General features: G+C 42.6%; 1 protein-coding gene across 2 annotated transcripts in view; it reads right to left on the bottom strand.

Moving 5' to 3' along the window:
* Nucleotides 1–1248: 1248 nt before the first annotated feature.
* GRM1 (glutamate metabotropic receptor 1) overlaps nt 1249–21748 on the bottom strand; it is a gene marked incomplete at both ends in the record, with an annotated part of 259375 nt that continues 238875 nt past the window's right edge. Inside the window, one exon of one of the 2 annotated variants that reach the window (XM_081140792.1) lies at nt 1249–2164. In XM_081140792.1, the coding sequence (XP_080996918.1) occupies nt 1249–2164 (916 nt within the window). The remainder of the gene's footprint in view (nt 2165–21748) is intronic. The other variant, XM_081140793.1, reaches the window with a different exon arrangement.

The raw sequence follows: 21748 nt of genomic DNA, 5'->3' as shown, positions 1-21748 counted from the left end.
TGAGCAGCATATGAAAAACATTAGCCCACAGCACTCAAACCTTCAAAGAGTTCCTGTAGATATTGGTGACGATGGTCTAGAAAACATTATCGGGACATAAAAATATCTATATTACATTGGCCAGACGATCTTCTACTTGCAGGTAGATTGACATTACTGCACAAATTTTATTATCACAGGTATACAAGGACACGAGAACTCGTTCACTCGTTAGTTACAGGGACTTCTGTGACAATAGGAAAGAATTATTTGTCATTAAACATTTGCCAGGAGTAGTTGCTATGAGTACACCGTTAAACTCAGAGATGGGTTTGTTTCTGTAGTTAATGGGAGAAGTATTGGCACCAAATACACATACTGCATCTTAGAAGTTCAACTGGTAAGTATTATTTGCTACAGTAAATGGAAGGTAACAATTTTGCCACATGGTTTGTTCTCTGTAACTGAAGGGCAAAGGAGAGCCCTCTTGGCACTAACACAAGTTAATCCACAAAAGGTCTCCAGCCACCCTTGAAACAAGCTCTTGTTCTGGCCTTTCCGCCCCATCGTCAGGAAGCCAGCATCGGACACGGGAAGCGGATTGTGCTGATTTGTTCAAAGCCCCGCGCTTCTGGATTTGCCGTCTTCGCATCGCCTCCTTCCCCCGCACTCCCGATGAAGCACGTCTGGGTGATGATCTCGCCCTTACTCCTGTTTTCCCAGATACAGCGGCAGGACGTCCACGCACCTTTCCCAGCGTGACAGCAGGCTGCACTGTGCCCGGTGCAGCGGGAGAGGACAGGCCCCTGACCCGGCCAGTGCTGGAGCCACCTGAAGACCAGGGGTCTGCGGTCCCATCCTCGGTTCTCGGGGGCTTAGGTGCCTGCCCCCTCCCCGCTGTCTGGCTCCACGGGCTCACCAGGAACACCACGAGGGGCACTCACACTCCGCTCCGCGCACCCGCGGCCGCTTTCGGCGCCGGCCACGCGCGCGCGGCCACGCGCCTTTACGCACAGCCGTCCGAAGGGGGAGATGGTGTGTGTCGATTTCATGTTACAGATTTATGTCCGTGATGAAAGTTACACGCTACACGGGATTGTGCTTTGTCAGAATTCCCTTTCTTCCCGGAGGCGGCTTTGAACGATGCAGGAATCAGACGCCCGCCCGGGCCTCGCTCCGACGCGCCCTCCGGCTCCCCAGCTCCCCGCGCGCCCGCCCCGAGGCGCCCCGCCCCGCCCACGGCCGCCGTGCCGCGTGGACGCCGCTCCCCTACAGCGTGGACGAGCTTTGCTTGTAGTCCCTCAGGATGACCGACGCGTAGGTCACGCTGGGCGGCGTGCAGAGCACGGACGCGGACACGGGGGAGCTGGGCACCGAGCTGCCCGACGCCACCGAGTCGCGGAAGGGCGACGGGGGCGTGAGCGCGGGCGAGGCCTCGGGGGCGGGCCCGCGGGCGGCCGGCGGGGGCGCCCCCTCCTCCGCCTCCTCCTCCAGCTCGTCTTCCTCCGTGGTCCCTTCGCGCTCGGACAAGTACTCCTGCAGCAGCTTGAACCGCTGGCCGTCGTCGTCGTCGGCCTCGGGGGAGGCGGGGGAGGCGGGCTCGTCCCCGAAGGTGCTCAGCTGCAGCGGGAGCATCTGCAGGTGCTGCGGGGGCGCCGGGGCCGGGTACAGGGATCCCACCCCGTTCCCCAGCCCCCCGGGCCCCGCGAGCACCGCGCTGAAATCCGGGATCCCGGTGCTGAAGTTGGGGACCACGCCCTGCAGCTGGTCCAGCAAGGATTTCTGCGGCGGCTGCGGCTGCGGCAGGGGCGGGGGCAAGCCCTGGGGGGTGTCCGGGTCGGCCAGGAACAGGGGGGTCTCCTCCGCGGCCAGGTGGGGCAGCAGGGGCGGGGTGCCCAGGGCCGCGGGCGCGCGCCGGTGCACCACCATCGAGGGGCTGCTGGGGGGGCTGCAGCCCAGCGGCGGGGCGTCCTCCGCGGGGTAAAGGGCCTTGGTGCTGGTATCGGAAAGGGTCAGGCTCTTGCCCGAGCCCTGGTAACTTTTAGTGAGGGGCTTGATGACGGCTGTTTGGTTGCAGGCCGTCTCATTGGTCTTCACGTGCACAGAGAGGCGGTGCCACGTGTGCTGTCCCTGGGGCACCTGTCTTCCACCTGGTTCAGACCATGACACAGACTTGCCATTAGAACTATGAACAAAATAGAGATGGGGTTTATTTGCAGACACATCGTGCGCACGGGACAGAATACATACAAATCATTTTTGCAAGCCCAGCTCAACGCAGCTGGACTCGCCCCCCCGCTGTCCCCGCGCCCCGGCCTCTCCTGCTCACGGGTTCAATGCTAAAAGTGGCAGTGACCCCGGGCGGCCTCTGGAACTGCAGCCAGCGGTCTCACCCACCCCAAGACAGGCAGGAAATTCTGGCCCTGAGGGGAGAAAAGCCAGCCTGCTGTAGAAGCGGCTTTTTTCATGTAGGTTTAAGATTTCACCGAGTTACTGCACAATCTCACACACACGCACACGCACTCTGAGGCAATGATAAAATCGGTGCTCAGTGCGAGTCTTAAAAGGATTCCAAAATTGATGGAGGAAACAAATTAAAAATCAAATCCCAGTTCCACATGAAGAAGAGAAGAGTGACCGTAGCTCTCGCCTCCCTTTGCTTTTAGTCCCTGGAACAAATTCAAAGCCACAGATAAAGCTACTCTCATGGCCCTGGGCTTACAGCACACACGCTCTCAGTCCCCCACTCTGACACGCAGAGCGGCCCGCTCACACACATGGCACCTGTGCGGGAGAGAGAACAAGCAGACGGCAGAAAAGCCCAGACCCAGGCTCCATCCAAGTGCTTCCTAACTTTGGATTTCCCTTTTCTTTCCAAGCGTTGCTCCCGACACATGTAATGCATCGCAATTCGCATAAAGGCCCTGATTTGCAGCAGCTGGCGTGGGATTTTCACCCTGGGGCCTTTTAACCAGGTGGGTTTGAAAAGAGAGAGCCGGGAAGCCCAGGGAAACACAGATGCCCTGTCCTGCCGCAGTTCTCTGGCATAGTTTGATACCAAAGAGACAAAACCAAGATTCAGACAAAGCAGGACGTATGGACACAAACACCCCTCCCTGGCCTCTTCCTCACTGAACCTCGGTGAGGGGAAATCCTAGGGCAACAACAGCCCCCCAGCCTGACCGACTTCCATCTTCGTGGGACTCTTGTAAAACCAAGTAAATAGAACAGAAGGAGAAGGGAATGAAATATACTGTGTGCGTCGACTGCAGATTCTATTCTGCATGTGGTAATAACTCTGGGCTCACTTTCGGGCTATTAGCTTATTTTCTGTGTGACTTTCTAGCAGGTGGTGGTGCCTTACCATGACCTACTATTAATAACATGTGTTAATACTTAAATCAGGAAATATTTTATCTTCTCTTTTATTAGGAGATTTTTGTTTTTGCTGTTTCTATGAAAACAAGAAAGTAGCACTATGATAACACATTCGAGACACCAAAAGGAATAGGTAAAATGAACATCTTTTAGGTGGATATGTAAAATAGACTATTCTGTATTATAGTCTTTTGTCTGGAAAAAGTAGGAAATGATCAATGTTTAATAAAATAGCTTATTTAATAACTTTGAAAAGACAGGAATGAATGCTTTAAAAATTATATGCATCACGTTTATGATGAGGGTAATGTTTTGACATTTCATATTTTATAACTTGAAAAGTGAAGTGAGACAAATAAGTACAGGTTCTTGTAAGAATCTTGTAAGATATCTACTATAAAAATTCTGGATATGAAGGTTCTAAAAGAGACATAATAGCTAAAAATTTTGATCTCATTTTTTGGGGAAAGGGTAGTTCCTCCATACATATGATTATCTATGCTATATTTTTAATTGTCTAAGAAAAATCTCATCTCCAAGCTATGGTATAAAAGTTAATATTTCTCTTAACTGTATGCTTAATATAGGCCCAGAGAACATATAAAAGCTTGTAAATGCAAGATTACTGACTCATCAGTTTCCACACAATCTTGCTAGAAGAGCTGACTTGTCTGAGTTAAGGAAACTGAAGGACCGGATGGTGGTGTTTCTGGCAAGACAGGGCAGCCAACCAGCCAGCCAGAGACAAGGCCAGAGCCCCCAGTTCCTCCTCTGAATTTCAAACTCTAGGTAAATTTACCTCCCCCTTTCATATTCCTCAATCTCCTTCAGCCCCCAGTTAACTCACTCACAGTTTCTCTCTTTGCACAGTCAATATGCCTCTTCCAGAAAGTAAAAACTTCATATTTGCCTCCTGCATTGCTTAAATACGCTTTATTTGGTGTTCCATCTAACCTCAGTGACACATCTCCTTTTAACTGCAATAGAAACACTTTTTCTTTCTCCAAATGCCTGCCTCTCAATGCTCATTCAGAAAATCCTTAAACTAAAAAGATGCCTTGTGTCTTCATTGAGTTATATGTTTGTGTGTTTTATAAAACAAGTCCCTTGAAAACAAAAACACTAACTTGAAAAGATATATGCACCCTATGTTCATTGCAGCATTAGTAGTAATAGCCAAGATATGAAAGCAACCCAGATGTCTATGAACAGACGAATAGACAAAGAAGATATAGCATATACACAATGGAACATTATTCAGCAATGAAAAAAGTGCAAAATCTTGCCATTTGTGACAACATGGATGGACCTAGCCGGTATTATGCTGAGAGAAATAAGTCAGATAGGGACAGATACCATATAATTTCAATTACATGTACAATCTAAAAAAATAAAAAACAAAACAAATTAACAAACAACAATAGAAACAAACACACAGGTATAGAAAACACGCTAATAGTTGCCAAAGGGGAGGGAGGCAGGAGGATGGGAATAAAATAAAATAAAAACTTGCAAAAAAATAATGGCCTTAAGGAAAATAAATAAATACAAACAAGTCCCTTGAGAGCAAGTCTTCCCCCACTTCAACCAGCAAAACATTGCCCCAGTCTCCACATATATCAGCAAGAAGACATCCTTGTCTCCACATATACTAGGAAAAAAAGGCATCCTTGTATGCCTGGCACTTACTTTACTCACATAGGTTGTTTCCTCATTGCTCATGAGTTCTATGTGGGCCTCTTTTAAAATCATGCACTTCGATGTGTTAAAGGTATTATCAATCACCTTGCAGACAGATATAATCACAATTTACTTCTGTTTTAATTCAATATAATTTTTATTCTTCTAGTGGGAGATTGCCCCTGTTGGTCAAAATTAGCGGCTTTCCTTCCCCTCAGTCTTGCTCTATATGTTCTCTAAAGTACTGTTTATTTAGGAAGCAGTTCCAATGCTCCAAGGCATTGATCTGATTAAGAAAATTAGATTAATTTTTTTTCAAGGACAAAATAAATTGCTTTCTAAAATCCAGAGAGAGTGGAGAAAATGTATCATCTCGTAGAAAATGTAGCACAGAGTATAAAACTTTGGTCCCTGGATTAGTTATTTCTAACCTGCGGCCCACAGACAGCTTGAATTGTCTGTGAATTTACATGTGCATTAAGCATTGTTTTTAAACTGAATCAATAGTATGCATTTGTAGGTTAGGTACCACTTTTTTTTTTTTTTTTAAAAAGCATGCAAATGCTGTTGTGATAAAATGTACTGCTGGAAGCAAGTGCAGCTGAATTCTGAGGATCTTTTCTTTTGTATTTTGTGTCCAAGTGGCCACTAATAGAGGTACAATTAATACCATTGATTTGAATGAAGGTTTAATAACCATTTTGGTGCATAAAGCAATGAGGCTATTTGAAAAGGTTTGGAACCCATTGCTGTGACATCAAGAGGAGAAAACTGTATAAAATGTGGGGCAGCAGAAAGGAATGAATGCACTATAAAAATAAAATATTACTATGAAATAAGACTTTTATTTCATTCCAGGTAACTTCAGAACCTCGTGTTCCAGCCAACAACTTCTCCCTTCTATTGTTTGATTTGACTCAGTTTCCTAAGTTTAGGAAAAGCCCCCTGATCTAGAAACACCACGTAATTGATACAAAGCATCCCATCCTTCTTGCTCTGACTTCGAAAGACAGACATCAGGCCTAACCCAGTCTCACATTTAAAGATTAAATGCAGTAGCATTTGGCATAACCGCCTCAGATGGCTCAATATGTGCACTGACGTGGAAGTCATCAGGGGAGAGCCCTGTGAGGCCTGCGAGGAAAGGATGGCATACAAGGGTGGTGTTCAGAGCTGAGCAGGCTGGGGCCGCAGTTTCAGCTACAATAGGCTTGGGACCTTGCTTTGGTTTTCCTTACATTAGATGAGTATTACAATCCCCCCAAACAGAAAACACAATATTTACAGCACTGCAGAGAATAGCTGGAAGTGGGTGGTGTACACAGATTAGTGTATCTTGGCGGTCAGAGCGGTACCGTTTCATTTGTTTCACTAAGTACTAGTTACTTCTGCTGAGAACACTGCTCACTGCTCCAGAAAGGTCTAAAACGGGAATGACAGTGGGTGGGTGTTGAGATCAGGAGGAAAGCGTCCTGAACAAGCTGCCTGAGGGGGAAGCTCACACAACACCTGCCTCCCTTATGTCCAATTCAAGTCTTTGCCACTAGGCTTAATAGCTTCCCAACAGACAGAAGGATAGCATCCAGGCAGCCCACAGACAGGGAAAGACCTTCATATAAGGAGGGAAGACACTCCTCGGAGCCGGAGGAGGTTAGCATTTGTCTCCCCTGAAAATGAAAATGGAATTAGGAAATGCCATTGGGTCACAGCATGGAGAGAATCGGTCACCGAGTTAAGGAAAGAAACCAAAGCCACAGGCGTGAGGGCAGCCCTGCTGAGGCCTTGCGGCTACGGCTGGGACAGGAGGCCTTTCAAAGAAGGGGTGGTGCTGTTTCTATGGAGACACTCTGTAGATCGCTCCTCTACCTGCTTCAGCCAGCTGATACCAAAATGCAGTTTGAGTGACGAAGATTGTAGAATCTCAGCCACAGGAACTATTTGAAATCACTTGAGTCAGACAACTGTTTTCCCAGGCAACCTCCGGTTAGTCTTCAATACAAACAACTCCCGTGGATTCCAGTTCCACTTCTTGAAGGCTTTCCAGAAAAACCTGCATAATCAGTATGTATTCTGCTGGAGCCCATGTGAATGTAATTAAAATTTCTCACCTTTTGACTCATCGACTAGTTGTAAGGTAGAGAACCTCCGAATGGGTTACTGAAGACAAATGCTTTTTGATTACACGAGAATTGGAGTTTCTGCTGACATTGTCTTAAGCAGCACTGCGAATTTCATCCCGCTGCCCTTCGATTCTAACTGCACCGTAAGCTAGCCAGGGAACTATTTGGCTAGCTGACACTGACCATATTGCAAAGTCTAAATGTATAGCCCTCCTTCGGATCAGCCACACGCTATGTCCCAAAAGACAACGCGGAGGAGATCAGTTTGCCTCTATTAAGCCTGTGCTTTCTTCAATGAATGAACAGAGAAAAGGACATCCTTAAATGAAATTACCTCATTAAAGTCAATAAAGGAAGAAGGCCCCATAAACTTTGGGCATGGGGTCTACTGTCTTAATAAAACTGATAAATTAATCTCAAACTAAAGAGCAGAATCCTGATGGTTACTAAACTTTTCCTAAGCACATTTTAAACACCCTTTGGTTCAACGTAATCGTGACTCCTGGCTGATTAAAGAAATTCTCCAGCCAAAGTTTATTTGAAACATCGCGTTGGTACAGGAACATAGTTTTAGCTGCAATATACCAGGTGTGATTATATTCCTCCAGGAAGTACAGATGAGCCTAGATTATGTTCCCTTTAAGGAAACGTCAGGTCGAGCATCATCATTGCTTCTGTGGTCCATGCTACCAAACCGGGAATTTAAACAGCAAGTCATTTGATGCCCTTCAGCTCTACCTGGAGTGCGCACAGTTTGCCCTGGGAATATAGGGCAGCTGCGTTGCTCTGATGAGATTATTCCTTAGATGCTGGACAGATCTAAGCAGACCTAATGGTCCAGTGGGCAGCTGCTTTATTTCCACCACCAGTCCCTTTCCCTTCCTTGTTTACAAAAGCTATGGGAACCGGAGGTCACAGAGAAAGCATAGCTTTCTTTCCCTTTACAGTATTTTTCTTTGCAGGAACAACCAAGGTAAAAATAGCCAGTCTTAGTCTAGGGTGCCCAGTTCCGATGCTGCTGATACCTTCTTTATCCCATTTAGTCTCCAGACAGAAAGCTTGAAGAGATCCTGATCTGAAAGTTCTTAACAAGCAGCCCGTTAGCTTTGCTGACTGTTGCGTTCATTTTGTCACCGACCGAGGATGCGCCCACTTTCAGCCTTCGCTTTCAGGCACTCACCTTTACGTCATGAAATGGTAGGTGAGACTCTCGTCTCTCTCTGGTCCTGCTGTCATGACAGGACAAGCACATTTACTTTTCCCATCAACCCCTTCTGTCAGGCAGCCAGCAGCTGTCACACTCAGGGCCCCCTTGCTGCGTCCTTGGGCAGACTCAGAGCCTGGTACAAGAAATAACGCTTCGGCCTTGGGAGAATGCATCCAAGTGGACTAGCGTGGCTTTGCTCTATAAATGCAGGAGCCTCCAGACCACCACCTGAAACACCCTGGCATGGCTACTGTATTTTCCCCTCCAAGAGTTAGTGTAATTTGGTTGAGACCACACTCTATTTTAAGGGACTAGCAGAACAGAGACTTCCCAATGCACTCCACTGAGTGAAGAGACACTAGGGCCCCATTCACCAGCCTCCAAGGTCAGGTTCAGTAGCAAACATTTGAACAAATTAGGCCCTTCGCATCTGAAGAGCAATTCAAGCCACAGACACCTCATCAATGGGCTCCCTCCTGCTGCAGGAATGTGTACCTTTGACTCTCCCAGGAGTTTGAAGGGCTGTAAAGGAACAGCTGAAAATGACCACAGACTCCGTGCATAATGAATTAAACATGGTCTATGTTCTTTTGTTGACTTAAAGAGACACTGTCAAGATCTAAAGGTCAAAAGGTGGACCAAACATGCATCGTTTTTATCAGATACGGAAAAATCTGATAAAAGCACTCAGAATCCTGGGGGGGAAAACTACTTTGCTTTTTGCAAAACTCACTTTTTTGTGGGGCTCACAAAACTCTTGTTTTGTGCTCCCCAGGACAGGGGAGACACCCAACAGGGGCTCCTGTGGGCGCCCACCCCTGACACTACATTGCGGAACTCCTCCAGAAGTTTAAGTGCGGCTCTACTGTAATGCAGACGGGATCATTGCAAACATTTGTGCAACAGCAAAAAGGCAGAAAGAGAAAAGAAAAAGAAAAAGCTCTGTTTGCCAAGGAGAAGCTGACAACTCTGAGAGGGGGGAAGAATTCACTTTCGAGCTTGTGAGTGGGAGGCACAAACAAAAGCGAACCTGCAGAATCAGAAGTGTTGCATGTTGCGCCGAAACATAAAAAAGCGAAAAGACTAACAGCTTGACAGTGTCCCTTTAAGGACGAGGGACGGTCAATTTATGGCGGTCGTGCAAACCATGGCACGGAAATGGTTCCTCCTTCTGGATGGCATGCACCACATCGGTTTCCATGTTAGAAAGTGGGAAAACCCAGGAGAGAGAAAGCAAGGGCAAACCGCTCTATTCTCCATGCAGCTTCTTACACATTCACTGCAGTGTGGGGGTTTTCAAAGCTGCACATGTGCCGACGGACACTGGCTGGTGGGCGAGAATTCTGGCTGCCTCTTCCTGAAGAGTGAAAAGAGAAAGACACCCAGTGAGCGGTGGTTATACACGTGCACAGATAAGGCGATGACACCCCCGGGGCGCCTGGGCCCGGCCGGGGCCTGGCCTGGCTCCTGAGCCTGTCTCCACGTCATCTCTGCTCTGCATCCTGCGGCTTTGGAACCCGGGCTGGGCCCCGCTGGCAGGCCCCTTTCTGAAAGCCTCGTCAGTGGAGTGCATTCCCTTTACCTTGTGGCACTGGGTCTTTCCAAGTGGCAGATGTTATTCTGCTGTTCGTGTCTGTCCCAAATGAGCTCTCTCCCTCCCCTCTTGACACCTCCCTTTATTCCCAGAGGTGGTTCATGGATTTACATTTTACACTGCAACTGCTAATTTTCCTCCATATTATGTTATCATAAAAGCATTGCTGTCACTTTATATATGGTCACATTTGTCTCATGGCCTTTGTAAGACAGAACTGTGTCTAACGGTGGAGAGGAGGGGAGTGGCAAGAGATTGAAAGCATCTGTCATAGGCGAGGATGTCATCTCATTCCTTTGTTGGATGTCTCTTTATACAGCACCTAGGGCATTCTGGCAAGTGAGAGGAGCACTGACCAGACATGACAAGGGTAAAGAGCAGTCATGGGCAGTCCCCCGCTCCATCATTTGTTGTAGTGAGAAAAAGTGGGTTTCCCACGAGCTACCTAGCACTTCAGAAGGTGGTGGGATCAAGCCATCTTCTTGTCACTCCACATGAGAGGGCTGCTAGTCACAAGAAAGAATTTCAGGAACAGCATGCTCAAGGTGAACCATCAGCAGGTACAGTGGTATAGGAATGAGGTTGGTTGAATTGGGGAGAATCTACCATATTAGGGAACTCTGCAATGATGAAGTCCCTTCCAGTGCTCTCTAAAACCCCACAAATATTCTCTGAGTCAGCATTAGATCACCTACCCCAAGATCTTGGTGAGAATGACCCAGTGTTAATCAGAAGTGGACCACAACAGCTCCAGGCAACTCAAAGACCTTTGTCACCTCTCCTGTCTTTTCCCATCAATGACAGAGAGGAGGGGAAACTCAGAAGAGAGAGGAGGCAGAGATACTGTAGGAACAGACCATGCCCCTTCCCATTCTGATTCTTTCAGGCTATGGCCTGACATACTGGGAGGGAGAGATGTCAGTTTGAAAATTGAAACAAGAATACACTAGAATAGCTTTTTAGTACCTTAATGCAAGAAAACTGATCGCAATGTAGAAAGTAGGAATAAAATATTTTTCATAGCACAGGTGAAGTTAAGAAAAAAAATAATAAAATTGATCAATATGTGTTTCCAGCTTGAGCCATTCAATAAACCATTTGAAAATGTGTGATCTACCCAGAACAATTTGAAATCCCCATCTACAGATAAAAACCTAAAGTACCTTGGAGTAACATTATTACTCCTGCAGTAATCCATTTATTTAAGTAGACAAAGTGAATGATTACTATTGAACTTGTGAAAATAATGTTTTGATCTTTAATATGCCCACCTGAAATTAAAAGGTCATAAAACTAATGAAAACAATAGCAAGTAGAGGGTTACTAATAAAAGTGTGATGTTTGAATATGCAAAAGGAATTATCAGTAAGGCTGATCATTTAACCTGTAAAGTAATATTACAACAACTCAATTTTTCATGAAAGAGGCAGAAAATGTAGTCAAAGGTATTTGGCTTTGCCTTGCTAAACTGCCTGCATCCCCTTGAATCCTTTAATTTTACCTGTAGATGATGTTTCTATGATGCCTGGTCCAATGGTCTGGGGAGCAGGACCCTGGCAGGGCTGGCTTCATGGCCCTGTGGCTAATGCAGACACCTGGTTCCTCATCAGAGGAGCTACGTGCGTAGGGTTTAGCACTCCATAGTCATCTTTTTGAAATTCGTAATAATTTTATCTCATAATTTGTGTTTTGTAAGTGATGTTGGAGGGGAAAATGGAGCATGCACTTGGGACTTGGAGCCTCAGCTCAGGCTCAGTCCTGCCTCCCTGAATTCCCAGCACAGATTTTTGGTTTCTTGCTCTCTTGCTCCCTGGGACTTGAGTCAGCTTAGTCTCCCACTACCTTCTTCTGCCCTGGGATCAAGGCCACCCTCCCTGCTGGCAGTGGTCTGTGGGCACTAGCGGGGAAAGATCAGGGTCCTTAACCCTAACTCTCTTTCCGTGACTGTTAGGGCCACTGTGTCATTGGCAGGCAGCAAGGCAGGGGCAAGCCTCTTGCCCATCCTCAATGTGGGTACCTCTCAGGTCCCTGAACTGTGGCTGCAATACCCTTAGGAGTCACCTGCCACCGGCTGAAGCAAGAGGCCCACGGGCAGGGGAGGTCCCTGGTTCAGTGTCCCACTGGCATCTGCCCAGTGATTGGCTGGAGGGGACCGTGGCAGCCCGAGGACTGTGCGTGAGCAGAGCCGCAGAGTGGAGGCTGCGGCTCCCAGAGGGGTCTGCCCTTCCCCTGTCAGTGCCCCCCACGAGGGAGCATGACTTCACCGGGCAAATAAAAAACACCCTGGCAGGTCGAGAGGGAGGGAACTGTGGGCCCTTATGGAGTCTCAGCCGAATCAACAGCCAAACTTCGCGGAGTAACTCAGCAATCTCACAGCCACCTTCATCAACTGTGCATTGAAATGGCAGAAAAACTAAGCAGCTCGTTTGAGGTGCCATTTCTTTAGCCTCTGACCTTCCCTTTGTGTTGAGTGTAAGTGACCTGTGCATGCAGACACTGCTTCTGTGAAGGGATTGGTTCCCCTAAAGGTCACAGGCCAAGCCCTTCAAAATCCGACGCCAGAGTGGCCAACTGCATGAGAACTGGGAGAAGGAGTTTGACTTCAGAGTATTTTTAGAAACTGCAAAACCACATATTTAACCAACCACAGATTCCATGAGCCAGAGTAAAAGCTTGAAGGGAAAATGGAGCATATGGGGGCTTGTCAAATATAAGTCCCAAATCTGTGCTTGAATGTTTTGGCAGAAATGTGGATTTAAAGAGACCCCAGAAGTCTCGTTAGAAAGACTCCTCTTCAATTTCTTCTGAAAGCTCAGTTTGTTTTTATTTTCTTCCCTGTTCTTTTTTTTTTTTTAATAAAGATTCACTGCTTTTTATTAACTCATGGGACTGTGTATAGCTTTTCCCATCTAATCCCATTGTCTAAACTCTTTTTTTTTTAAGTACACTCTTTGGGTGTACTTTGTTTTAATGTGTTCTTTTCCTTTAGGTGGGGTACCCACACATCAGCTTCTATGCTGGGAATTATTTTTTACATGAACTTGAGATGCTTTTACAAACAAGTTCCACTCATGATAGCAGAGCAATGAGATCACTGGACAGGACCCAGGACACCAGGTACTTTCCAACTGTGTTATTTCCCCTTTCAGACTCACTTTTATCTTCCATGGAGGACTATTGAAACAGTATGTGTAGAAGCTTCCAAATAGCAAAATGCTATCCCAGCTTAAGTCATCACTATTGATACCTTCCCTCTGAAGGATGGAAAAGCAATAGCAGAGACAAAAGACCCAGAGGTTTTTAATCTGTGTGTATTTAGATGAGAGCCATTTGGAGTATCTCAGACTACACTATACTCATAGATTTTAGGTACTTTCCTTATTTAACATCTGGCAGAAAATGAGCTGAATTCTGTTCGCTCTCTGGATTTTTAAATTTTTTTTGGCAGGCAACATTAGTGACATTGAGTGGATGTGTCAGGAGCAGGTAAAGGCCCGGTACACAGGGTCAGGTTAGCTGCCTGTGTCTGAAGTTGCATGTCTGTGATAGGTTTGCAGGTGAATCTATTTTTAGCACAGATAAAATGGCCTATGCAATTCCAGATGGTCAGCTCACTATCGAAATAATAATGTGGCAGCTGTCCAAAGTAATCATAAAGATTGACAGCAAACGGTCTTGACCGTTTTGGCAGACTGTTATTTGTTTTACAGATTAATATGATCATTTTTACTCTGATTGTTTTCAAAAGTTAAATGCGTTTTTTCTATTATCTGAATTTAAATATTTATTTCTCAGCATCCGTTTGTCAGAGCGGAGAATGGAGCTCTGACTGTGTGTAGGTCCTCTCTAGAGACTAATGTCTTCCATTCTTCCTTCTAACACATACACATCTGACATAGTCCATTAAGGCTCTTTGTAAACACACACAATGCAGTTTCTCCATATAGGTGTAAAATATTGCTCTATTTTTAAAATTCTTAATTATAAAGATTTCCAAGCTAATAAGAGGCTATAGAGAATGATTTAGTAAAATTCAATTAACATCACAGATTTGTCAATATTAGCATTTGGCCTTATTAAAGTCCCCTTCTTTTGAAAACATTGAGAATATACTTGAAGCCCTCTGAATATTATTCCTAACACATATTTTTTCCTTTTTAAGGGATTCTTTAGTATGTATTATCTCTTGGCATATTTAATACCTTTACAACATGCATATCCATATGTGTTAACAATCTGTGGTAGTGTTCAGCATGTTATTAGACTTTATATACATAGCATCACACTGTATTTCCATTCAGCAATTTGCTGCTTTTACACAGTAGTATATTAATAAATATAGCTTTAGTTTATTCACTTAAAGTAAATTGAGTAATTATCACATTATAAAAAATAATTCTCCTACTGATAGTCATTTAGGTTGTTTCCTACAGTTTCCTATTTCGAGCAATGCTGCAGTAAACATTCTTGGTTAAGTCTCCTTGCACACATATGGGAGATTTTTTCTATGGTAGGCACCTAGATTTAGAATTTGTAGATTGTTGTGCACGCACATTTATTTTTCTTAAATATTGCCAAATTGCTTTGCAAAGCACTTCCACAACTTACACTAATAGGTAAGAATTCATATTATTCCTTCAAATTCTGTTGTTCAGACATCCTTAAAGTTGACTATTTGTTATGAAAACTTTCAAAAATATATAAACATAGAGAAAATGTTAAACTGAACTCCCATATCCTTAGTATACAGCTTCAATAATAACCAATGTATATGTGAATTTCATTCCATTTATAATCTCCACTTATTTATTTTAGAATAAATCTAAAGCATTATGTCCTTTTATCTATAAGTAATTCATTATATATGTCTACAATATAGGTACACATTTTTATAATAAAAGGAAAAAATAATAATGTTATCACACCTAAAATACATTAATAGTAATTCCTTAATATAATCCAATGTCCAGTCAGTATTTGAATTTCCCTGATTGTCTCATATGTTTTTATTTTACTTTTGATTTTTAAATCAGCATCCAAATAAGATCTGCACAGTTTCATTTGAGTCACTTGAGTCTTTTAAAAGATACAGATATTTCCTTCTCCTTTTTGCTTGCTATTTATTTGTTAAAGAAACATTGATTATATCTCAGTTTATGGATTTTACTGATTAAGTCCCTGTGGTGTCATTTAACATGTATTTCTGTCACCTACATTTCCTATAAACTGAAATGAGATCTGAAGGCTTGGTCAGATTCAAGATTGATTGTATGGGGGGAATGGTTTATAAGAGGTGGTATTTATTTCCTATTATACAAGACTGGAGAGCACATAAATTGGGTTGTCTATTAGTCACATTAAAATTGACCAGTGGGTTCAGGTGTTGTCAGCCTGATGCATACATTATAAAACTCCCCATCAGTCTTTCATCTGATGGTTTTAGCAGTCATTGATAATCATTAGGTGATCATTATGTGGATCAATTATTTTATTACAGAAGTACAAAATGGTGATATTATAATTCTGCTGTCCCTTCTGTATTTATTCACTAGGTTCTTTCTATTGTTGGCTCTTTGAACCCTCTGAGATAGAATTCAAACAGAAAATGCAGGCCAAATGGATGATATTTTCCTTTTATTGACTAATGTTCAGAATAATGATTTGGTTTTCTAATATTCTAGAACAGTGATCAGTGTGTCATCTATGGGTCTGTTTATATTGTCTAATTGTTTCTGTTGGATTTTTGGTTATATAGTTCTAAGTCCTGCATACCTAAACATATTTTATATCAGATAAGACATTGTATATAAGCATTTTTAAAATATGGTTCTGCAGAGGCTCTAGATGGTATAATCTTGACCAAAGTTGCTTCACCATTTTCTCTGCTAAGTAGAGGGAAGCAGATCAACTTAACCCAATTAGGAACTGAGTTGAGTCAAAGTCATTTTGCAATCTGGACAGGAATCAGTCTACTGTAGGACATATCCCCTTAGGACTTCTTTTCTTTTGATTAAATTTATTGAGGTGACATTGGTTAATAAGGTTATGTAGATTTCAAGCATATATTTCTATGACACATGATCTGAATATTGCATTGTGCGCCCACCACCCAAAGTCAAATTATCTTCCATCAGCGTATTTGACCCCCTTTACCTTTTACTACCCCCAACCCCCTTTTCTCTGGTAACCACTATACTGTTTTCTGTGTCGATGAGTTTTTGTTTGTTTTTCTTGTTTGTTGCTTTCAGTTTTATGTCCCACATAGGAGTGAAATCATATGGTCCTTAACTTTTTCTGTTGACTTATTTCTCTTAGTGTGAAATAAGGGCTTTTTTAACAGAGCACCTGGCTGTGTACTAGTACTCTTCATCTGGGGGGTCTCTATCTCCACAGCATTAAGAGACCTGGGAAATTTCATCTTACTTTTCAAAGATTTTCAGTTTAGATTTTTTGCCTTCTGTTACACACAACTTTATAGTTAGACAAACATCTTCACGGGGAACCTTGACCACTTGCTAGAGTGCCTTTGAGTCTCCAATTTGTCCATATGTACAGCCTGTGTGATTGCTAAAAGTGCTTTATAATTCTCTCCACAGGCAGATTTTTCTCCTTAGCATTGAAGGACTCTATGAAAATTGATTATGTACGTCAAAGGTGTTTGGCTTATTTCTTAACCTCTGTGACCCACTCAACTGCAGACATCAGCAAATGATTTGAGAGAAAAGCTGGACATATGTTAAAACCTCTCATGTCTTTCATTTTAGCACCCCAGCTTCAAATGGACACAGGATCTCTGTGCCTTGTCTGCTCCCTGCATTGACTCTCTGCTTGGGCCAAGCCTGGGTGGACGCTCAGCCTCTTGCCAGCGTCAGAGTTGGAAGATGCCTTAGGGAAAGCAGTTGCTCACTTCTCAGTTCCCTTGTCTCTGAAGTTTTAATCTCCCTAATCCTCGCTGCTTCAGCAGCTTTCTGATGCTATGAAAACATAGCTTTTGTCTTTTATACTGTTTTTCCACTTACTCTTAGTAGGAGCTATACCACCATGTATCTCATTCTTCCAAGAACCAAAAGTCTTCCCAGATTTCTTAATTTCTTAACTTTTGCCAAACCGATGGCTGTAAAAAGACGTTTTCCCCTCCTTCCCTTCTTTGTTCATGATGTTTCCTGAACCTACAGAATTCTTACTCTGGCCCGGCCGGGCGTGGCTCAGTGGTTGAGCGTCGACCTGAGACCCAGGAGCTCGAGGTTCGATTCCCGGTCGGGGCACATGCCCGGGTTGCGGGCTCGATCGATGACTCTCTCATCATTGATGTTTCTATCTCTCTCTCTCCCTCTCCTTTCCTCTCTCTGAAATCAATAAAGATATATTTTTTTTAAAAAAAAGAATTCTTACTCTGTACAGTTTTGCACGTAGTTCCTACAGCATTCTAAGAGGTTGCTTAAGTTCTGGACCACATTTCAATGTATATTGTATCTGTGCATCTCTCCTGTGATCCTTTTCAGTTCTTATTACAGAAGTTATTGATGCTAATTGTTACCTCTGTAGTAGGTAGACCATGGCTCCAGAGGGCAGCATCCATGTCAGCTACTGCTGTGTGCGATCCTTATTTTTGCCTGGCTGAATTTTTGGAAATAAAAGGACACTACAGAATTTCTCATAAAAACTGATTACTTTTAAGAATAAACAAAATTTCTATTAAAAATTATGTCGTGACAAAAAGCATAAATGAGACTTTCCTGGGCTTGTGAGGCCATATGGCCACTCATTTACAGTAAATGTTGAATGCATGATTGAATAAAGAAAGCCGAAGGAGAAACACCCTTAATGTGAAGGTAAGCTGGGGCAGCCCTGAGCTTCTTCATCACTTTGGCAATGGTAGGAATCTCAAACACACTTGCTATGTTGTTACTAATTTCTAAATTAATTCTAATATTTAATATTGAATATAATAAAATCCCCAGCAAAAGTTAAATTTAAAAACATTTGTAAAAGTAGTGTATTTATTTATGTGTGTGTGTGTAAAAACTACAATATACATAAAAATGTTAATGGTGTTCTCTGTGTATTGTTAGAATTGTAGGTAATTTTTATTAACTGTTTTGTGCTGTTCTATATTTTAAAATTGCCCATAGTAAATATTTATCACTGTTTATAGGAAAAATAAATAGTGACTGTTATTACAAAAAGAAATGTATTATAACACATAATTCAGGAGTAAAACTCCTTCTCTTTTTAAGTTTTACCCCAATAAACTAAGGTATTATATGGGAGCTGTGAATATTTTCTTTGCTCAAAAAAGAGATAAGGTAAAAATTCTAAGTATATATATTAAATATGAGGAGCTACTAAAGAGAAATATCAAATAGAAATGGTGGAATCTGGAAATCCATACTAATATGTTTTATCTAAACCAGCACTGAAGCCTTCCTTATTTCGGATTTCTGTAGTAGAAAAAATTTAGCCTTTATGCCATAAATAAATTGTTTTATTGTTCATATATTTTCAATTGTTTATTCTCACATGTAGGCAGGTTTCCTAATGAGAAAGTAAAAGCTCAGAATTAGAGAAAAGACAAATTTCATAAAAGTAAAACAATCCTGCTATGTTTCCAGATGGACTGTAGGTACCAAACTGGTAAAGTAAGTATATTTGTCATTTTACAAAGTAAGTATATTTGTCTGATATTTTACAGACAGAAAAAAGAAAAAAACAGCAATGAAAACACCTGCCCAAAGCTAAAACCTTCACTTCCAAATGAAACGAGAAATGATTACTTTAGTAAAGAAGCTTAAAACTGAAGTTGTAATGATAACAAAAAGTACTTAGAGCTACTTAAGTCTAAAATCTTGTGAGACTTCTGATACTGCTGGCTAAAGCACTAACCTCAATATTAGATATATGCTTCTACTAAAGTTTATTTTATGCTATCATTTCTCTATAAACAAAGGCATTAATATACTCATGTCACCACCCATCAAACCTGAAAAGGAATTGAATAGGCAATTATCATACAATTTCTTTGACAGCAGTGGAATGGTTGCCATAGCCCTAAAAGAAATCTTAGTCATATCACAGCCTATTGAGAAAGGGGAATGGGAGATGTTAAAATTGGTGTAAGAGGACTTCTGCTTCCAGCTAAGATGTGATACTTTGGGGTAAACCAATTCTTCCTCTGAGAACAACTAGAGAAAACAGATAAAATATATTTTTTTAAACTTTTTAAAGACATAAGGAAACTGTCATGGCAACCAGATTCCAGGGACCAATAAGTCAGAAAGAAGAGAAGTTTGGAGAAGTAAGTAGATAATCTCCAAGCTATATTTCCCTTGGGAAATCTGATGATTCTTGGTATAGGAGAACAGACTGAGAATCCAGACAGTCTTAACTAAGAGGTAAAGAAGCAAGAAAAACTTGATAAATTCAGAGGACTATAGATGCAAAAATTTGAGTTCAAGTCTTCCAAGGCAGCCAGGAATTGAGGAGCCAAGATCCTGGAGAAAGGAAGGCCAAGAATAGTGAGACCAGTACTTGATGGGTTTCCTCTAGAAAATTTTGCAAATGTTACACTGCACAAAGCACAGGATAGAAAGCTAAGCAGAAAGTTGCTGAAATTCAGTGAAGTTTTTGAAAGTCTCATAGCAGTAAAGAAGCAAAATAGGAGTTCAAGACATTTTAAAGAAGGAAAGACATCAGTAAAGAGTTGGGCCCAGGTTTTTATTCAGGACCCTTGGAGAGCTGTACCCAGGACACACCAAGAGAAGCAAAACAAGCTTTGTAAAACTGCAAAACACACTCAAATCTGCGCAGCCCATAATTGGAGCACAGCATAAGGAAAAACATATGGGAATATATAAGTAAGTATTGATTATGCAAAACAATAATAGCAATGTAAAATATGTGCAAAATTAGAATGCACTACATGAAAGCACAAAGTAAATGCAGTTCAAGTGCTTTAAGATACTTGCTTTGTTTGAAAGTGATAAAACTACTATCATAATTTCTTTGAGATTATTAAAGGTTAGGGAATACTTATTGTGGTCTCTAGGGTAACCATAAAAAGAATAATAAAATAATATAAAACTAACAAATTAGTGGATTGCAAAATTGAATATTAAAATACTAGATTAATCCAAAGAAAGCAAGAAAGGACAGTAAGGGGACATAAATGGAAATATTCATTTCAGAGAAACATGTAGGAAGTAGTGAAATGATAGATATAAATGTGATTATGTCAGCATTTCTATTAAATATAAGTGAACTAAATATTCTAATGAAAAGGCAACGATACCAGACTTACTAAAAACTAAATCTAAACCTAACTTTGCGCAGCTTATGAGATACACCCCTTAATCAGAACGTGGTTCTCAGCCTGGCAGTCATTGCTCCCAACATTCACCACCCAGGTATGTACAGCGGCAGAACTTATTTTGTCTGCCCAATAAGAATGATACATCACCCAGGGTAAAACTTACATTAGATGAGTTCATGTAATAAGATTGTTATACACCAGAATTGCAGTTTCATTTGCAATGGGAAATAACGTGCGGGACTTAAGATACTAAACTGCACATAAACAGACTTATAGGTAGGGGAAGACAACATTGGATAGTTGCCTATTCTCAGGGATTCCAAGAAGAGATGGAGGGTTGCAAGTTTCAATACTTAAACATTTGATGACATAACACTAATAGGTTGTTTCATTCTTTTAGTTCTAGGGATCATCTTGTAGTTTGGACTTAAATTTTCAAAAATCCCCTGGGTAACAATTTCCTTCACCCAACCTCACACCGGAGAGGTCTCTAGTTATTTCCATTGTTTGTTTCAGTAACTGCTCTTCTGTTTTTGTGTCTGATCAGTCTCACCCTCTTATAGATCAACTATGCTTCAGATATGTTCACACATTTAATCTGGTCACAATTCAAATATCATAGGCTTTGGAGCCAAACAACCCTGAGGTGAAAGCATATGTCTGCTTACTGTATGAGGATCTTAAAATGGAATTTTGTAAAGCAAATTACTTTTACTATTTTTACCTTGTAAGCATTTCTCTGTGTTTACTCTCTTCACCCCACCTGTTGAAGCCTTAGGTCAGGCCACTATAATCTTCCACCCGGACCCTACAACCGCCTCCTCCCTGAGCCTTAGCCTCCCATTTTGCTCTCCCATGCAACCTCCACACTGAGGGTGGAGTGCTAGTTCTAACACACACACTTCTCACCCATCACCTCTGCTTTGTGACTTTGGCAACTTTCCATTGCTCAGAGGAGGAGATCCAAGCTCCTAAGACCTATGACGAGGCCCTGGGTGACCTGTTCTTAGCTGACCCTTCCACTCTCTTCTCATCACACACGCCTTTTGTCTCACCTCCAGGCATCCTGGAATTGCTTTATTTCCTTCAGCCATGTGTGTTTTTTCCTGCTCATAGCCTTTACACTTTATTCCTTGACTTATCTACCCTATTGTCTCCCTTACCATCTTGGCTGAAATAAAACTTATTTTGGGGAATGTTTCCAGCCTCCATGCACTAAGACTGGTCAGATCCTCCTGATCCTTAAAAGAATTCACACTTGGGGTTACCTGTCAATGTCTGGTCTCCTGGCTAGATTTCAACTTCCACAAAGCAGGGGCCAGATCTGATTTGTTCACCTCTGTATTTCCTGCACTTGCCCCCAGTGCCTGGCTCACGGTAGGTGCTTGAAAATCATCTGTTGAGTGAATGAGGCATCAGTGCTTCTCTTCCGAGTCTTGAAAGGTGGTGTCAGGCCTCGAAACCATTCCAACCATCAGAGC

Source organism: Miniopterus schreibersii (assembly GCF_964146895.1).
Source record: "Miniopterus schreibersii genome assembly, chromosome: 6".
NCBI lineage: Eukaryota > Metazoa > Chordata > Mammalia > Chiroptera > Miniopteridae > Miniopterus > Miniopterus schreibersii.
This window is presented reverse-complemented; position numbering and strand designations above follow the sequence as displayed.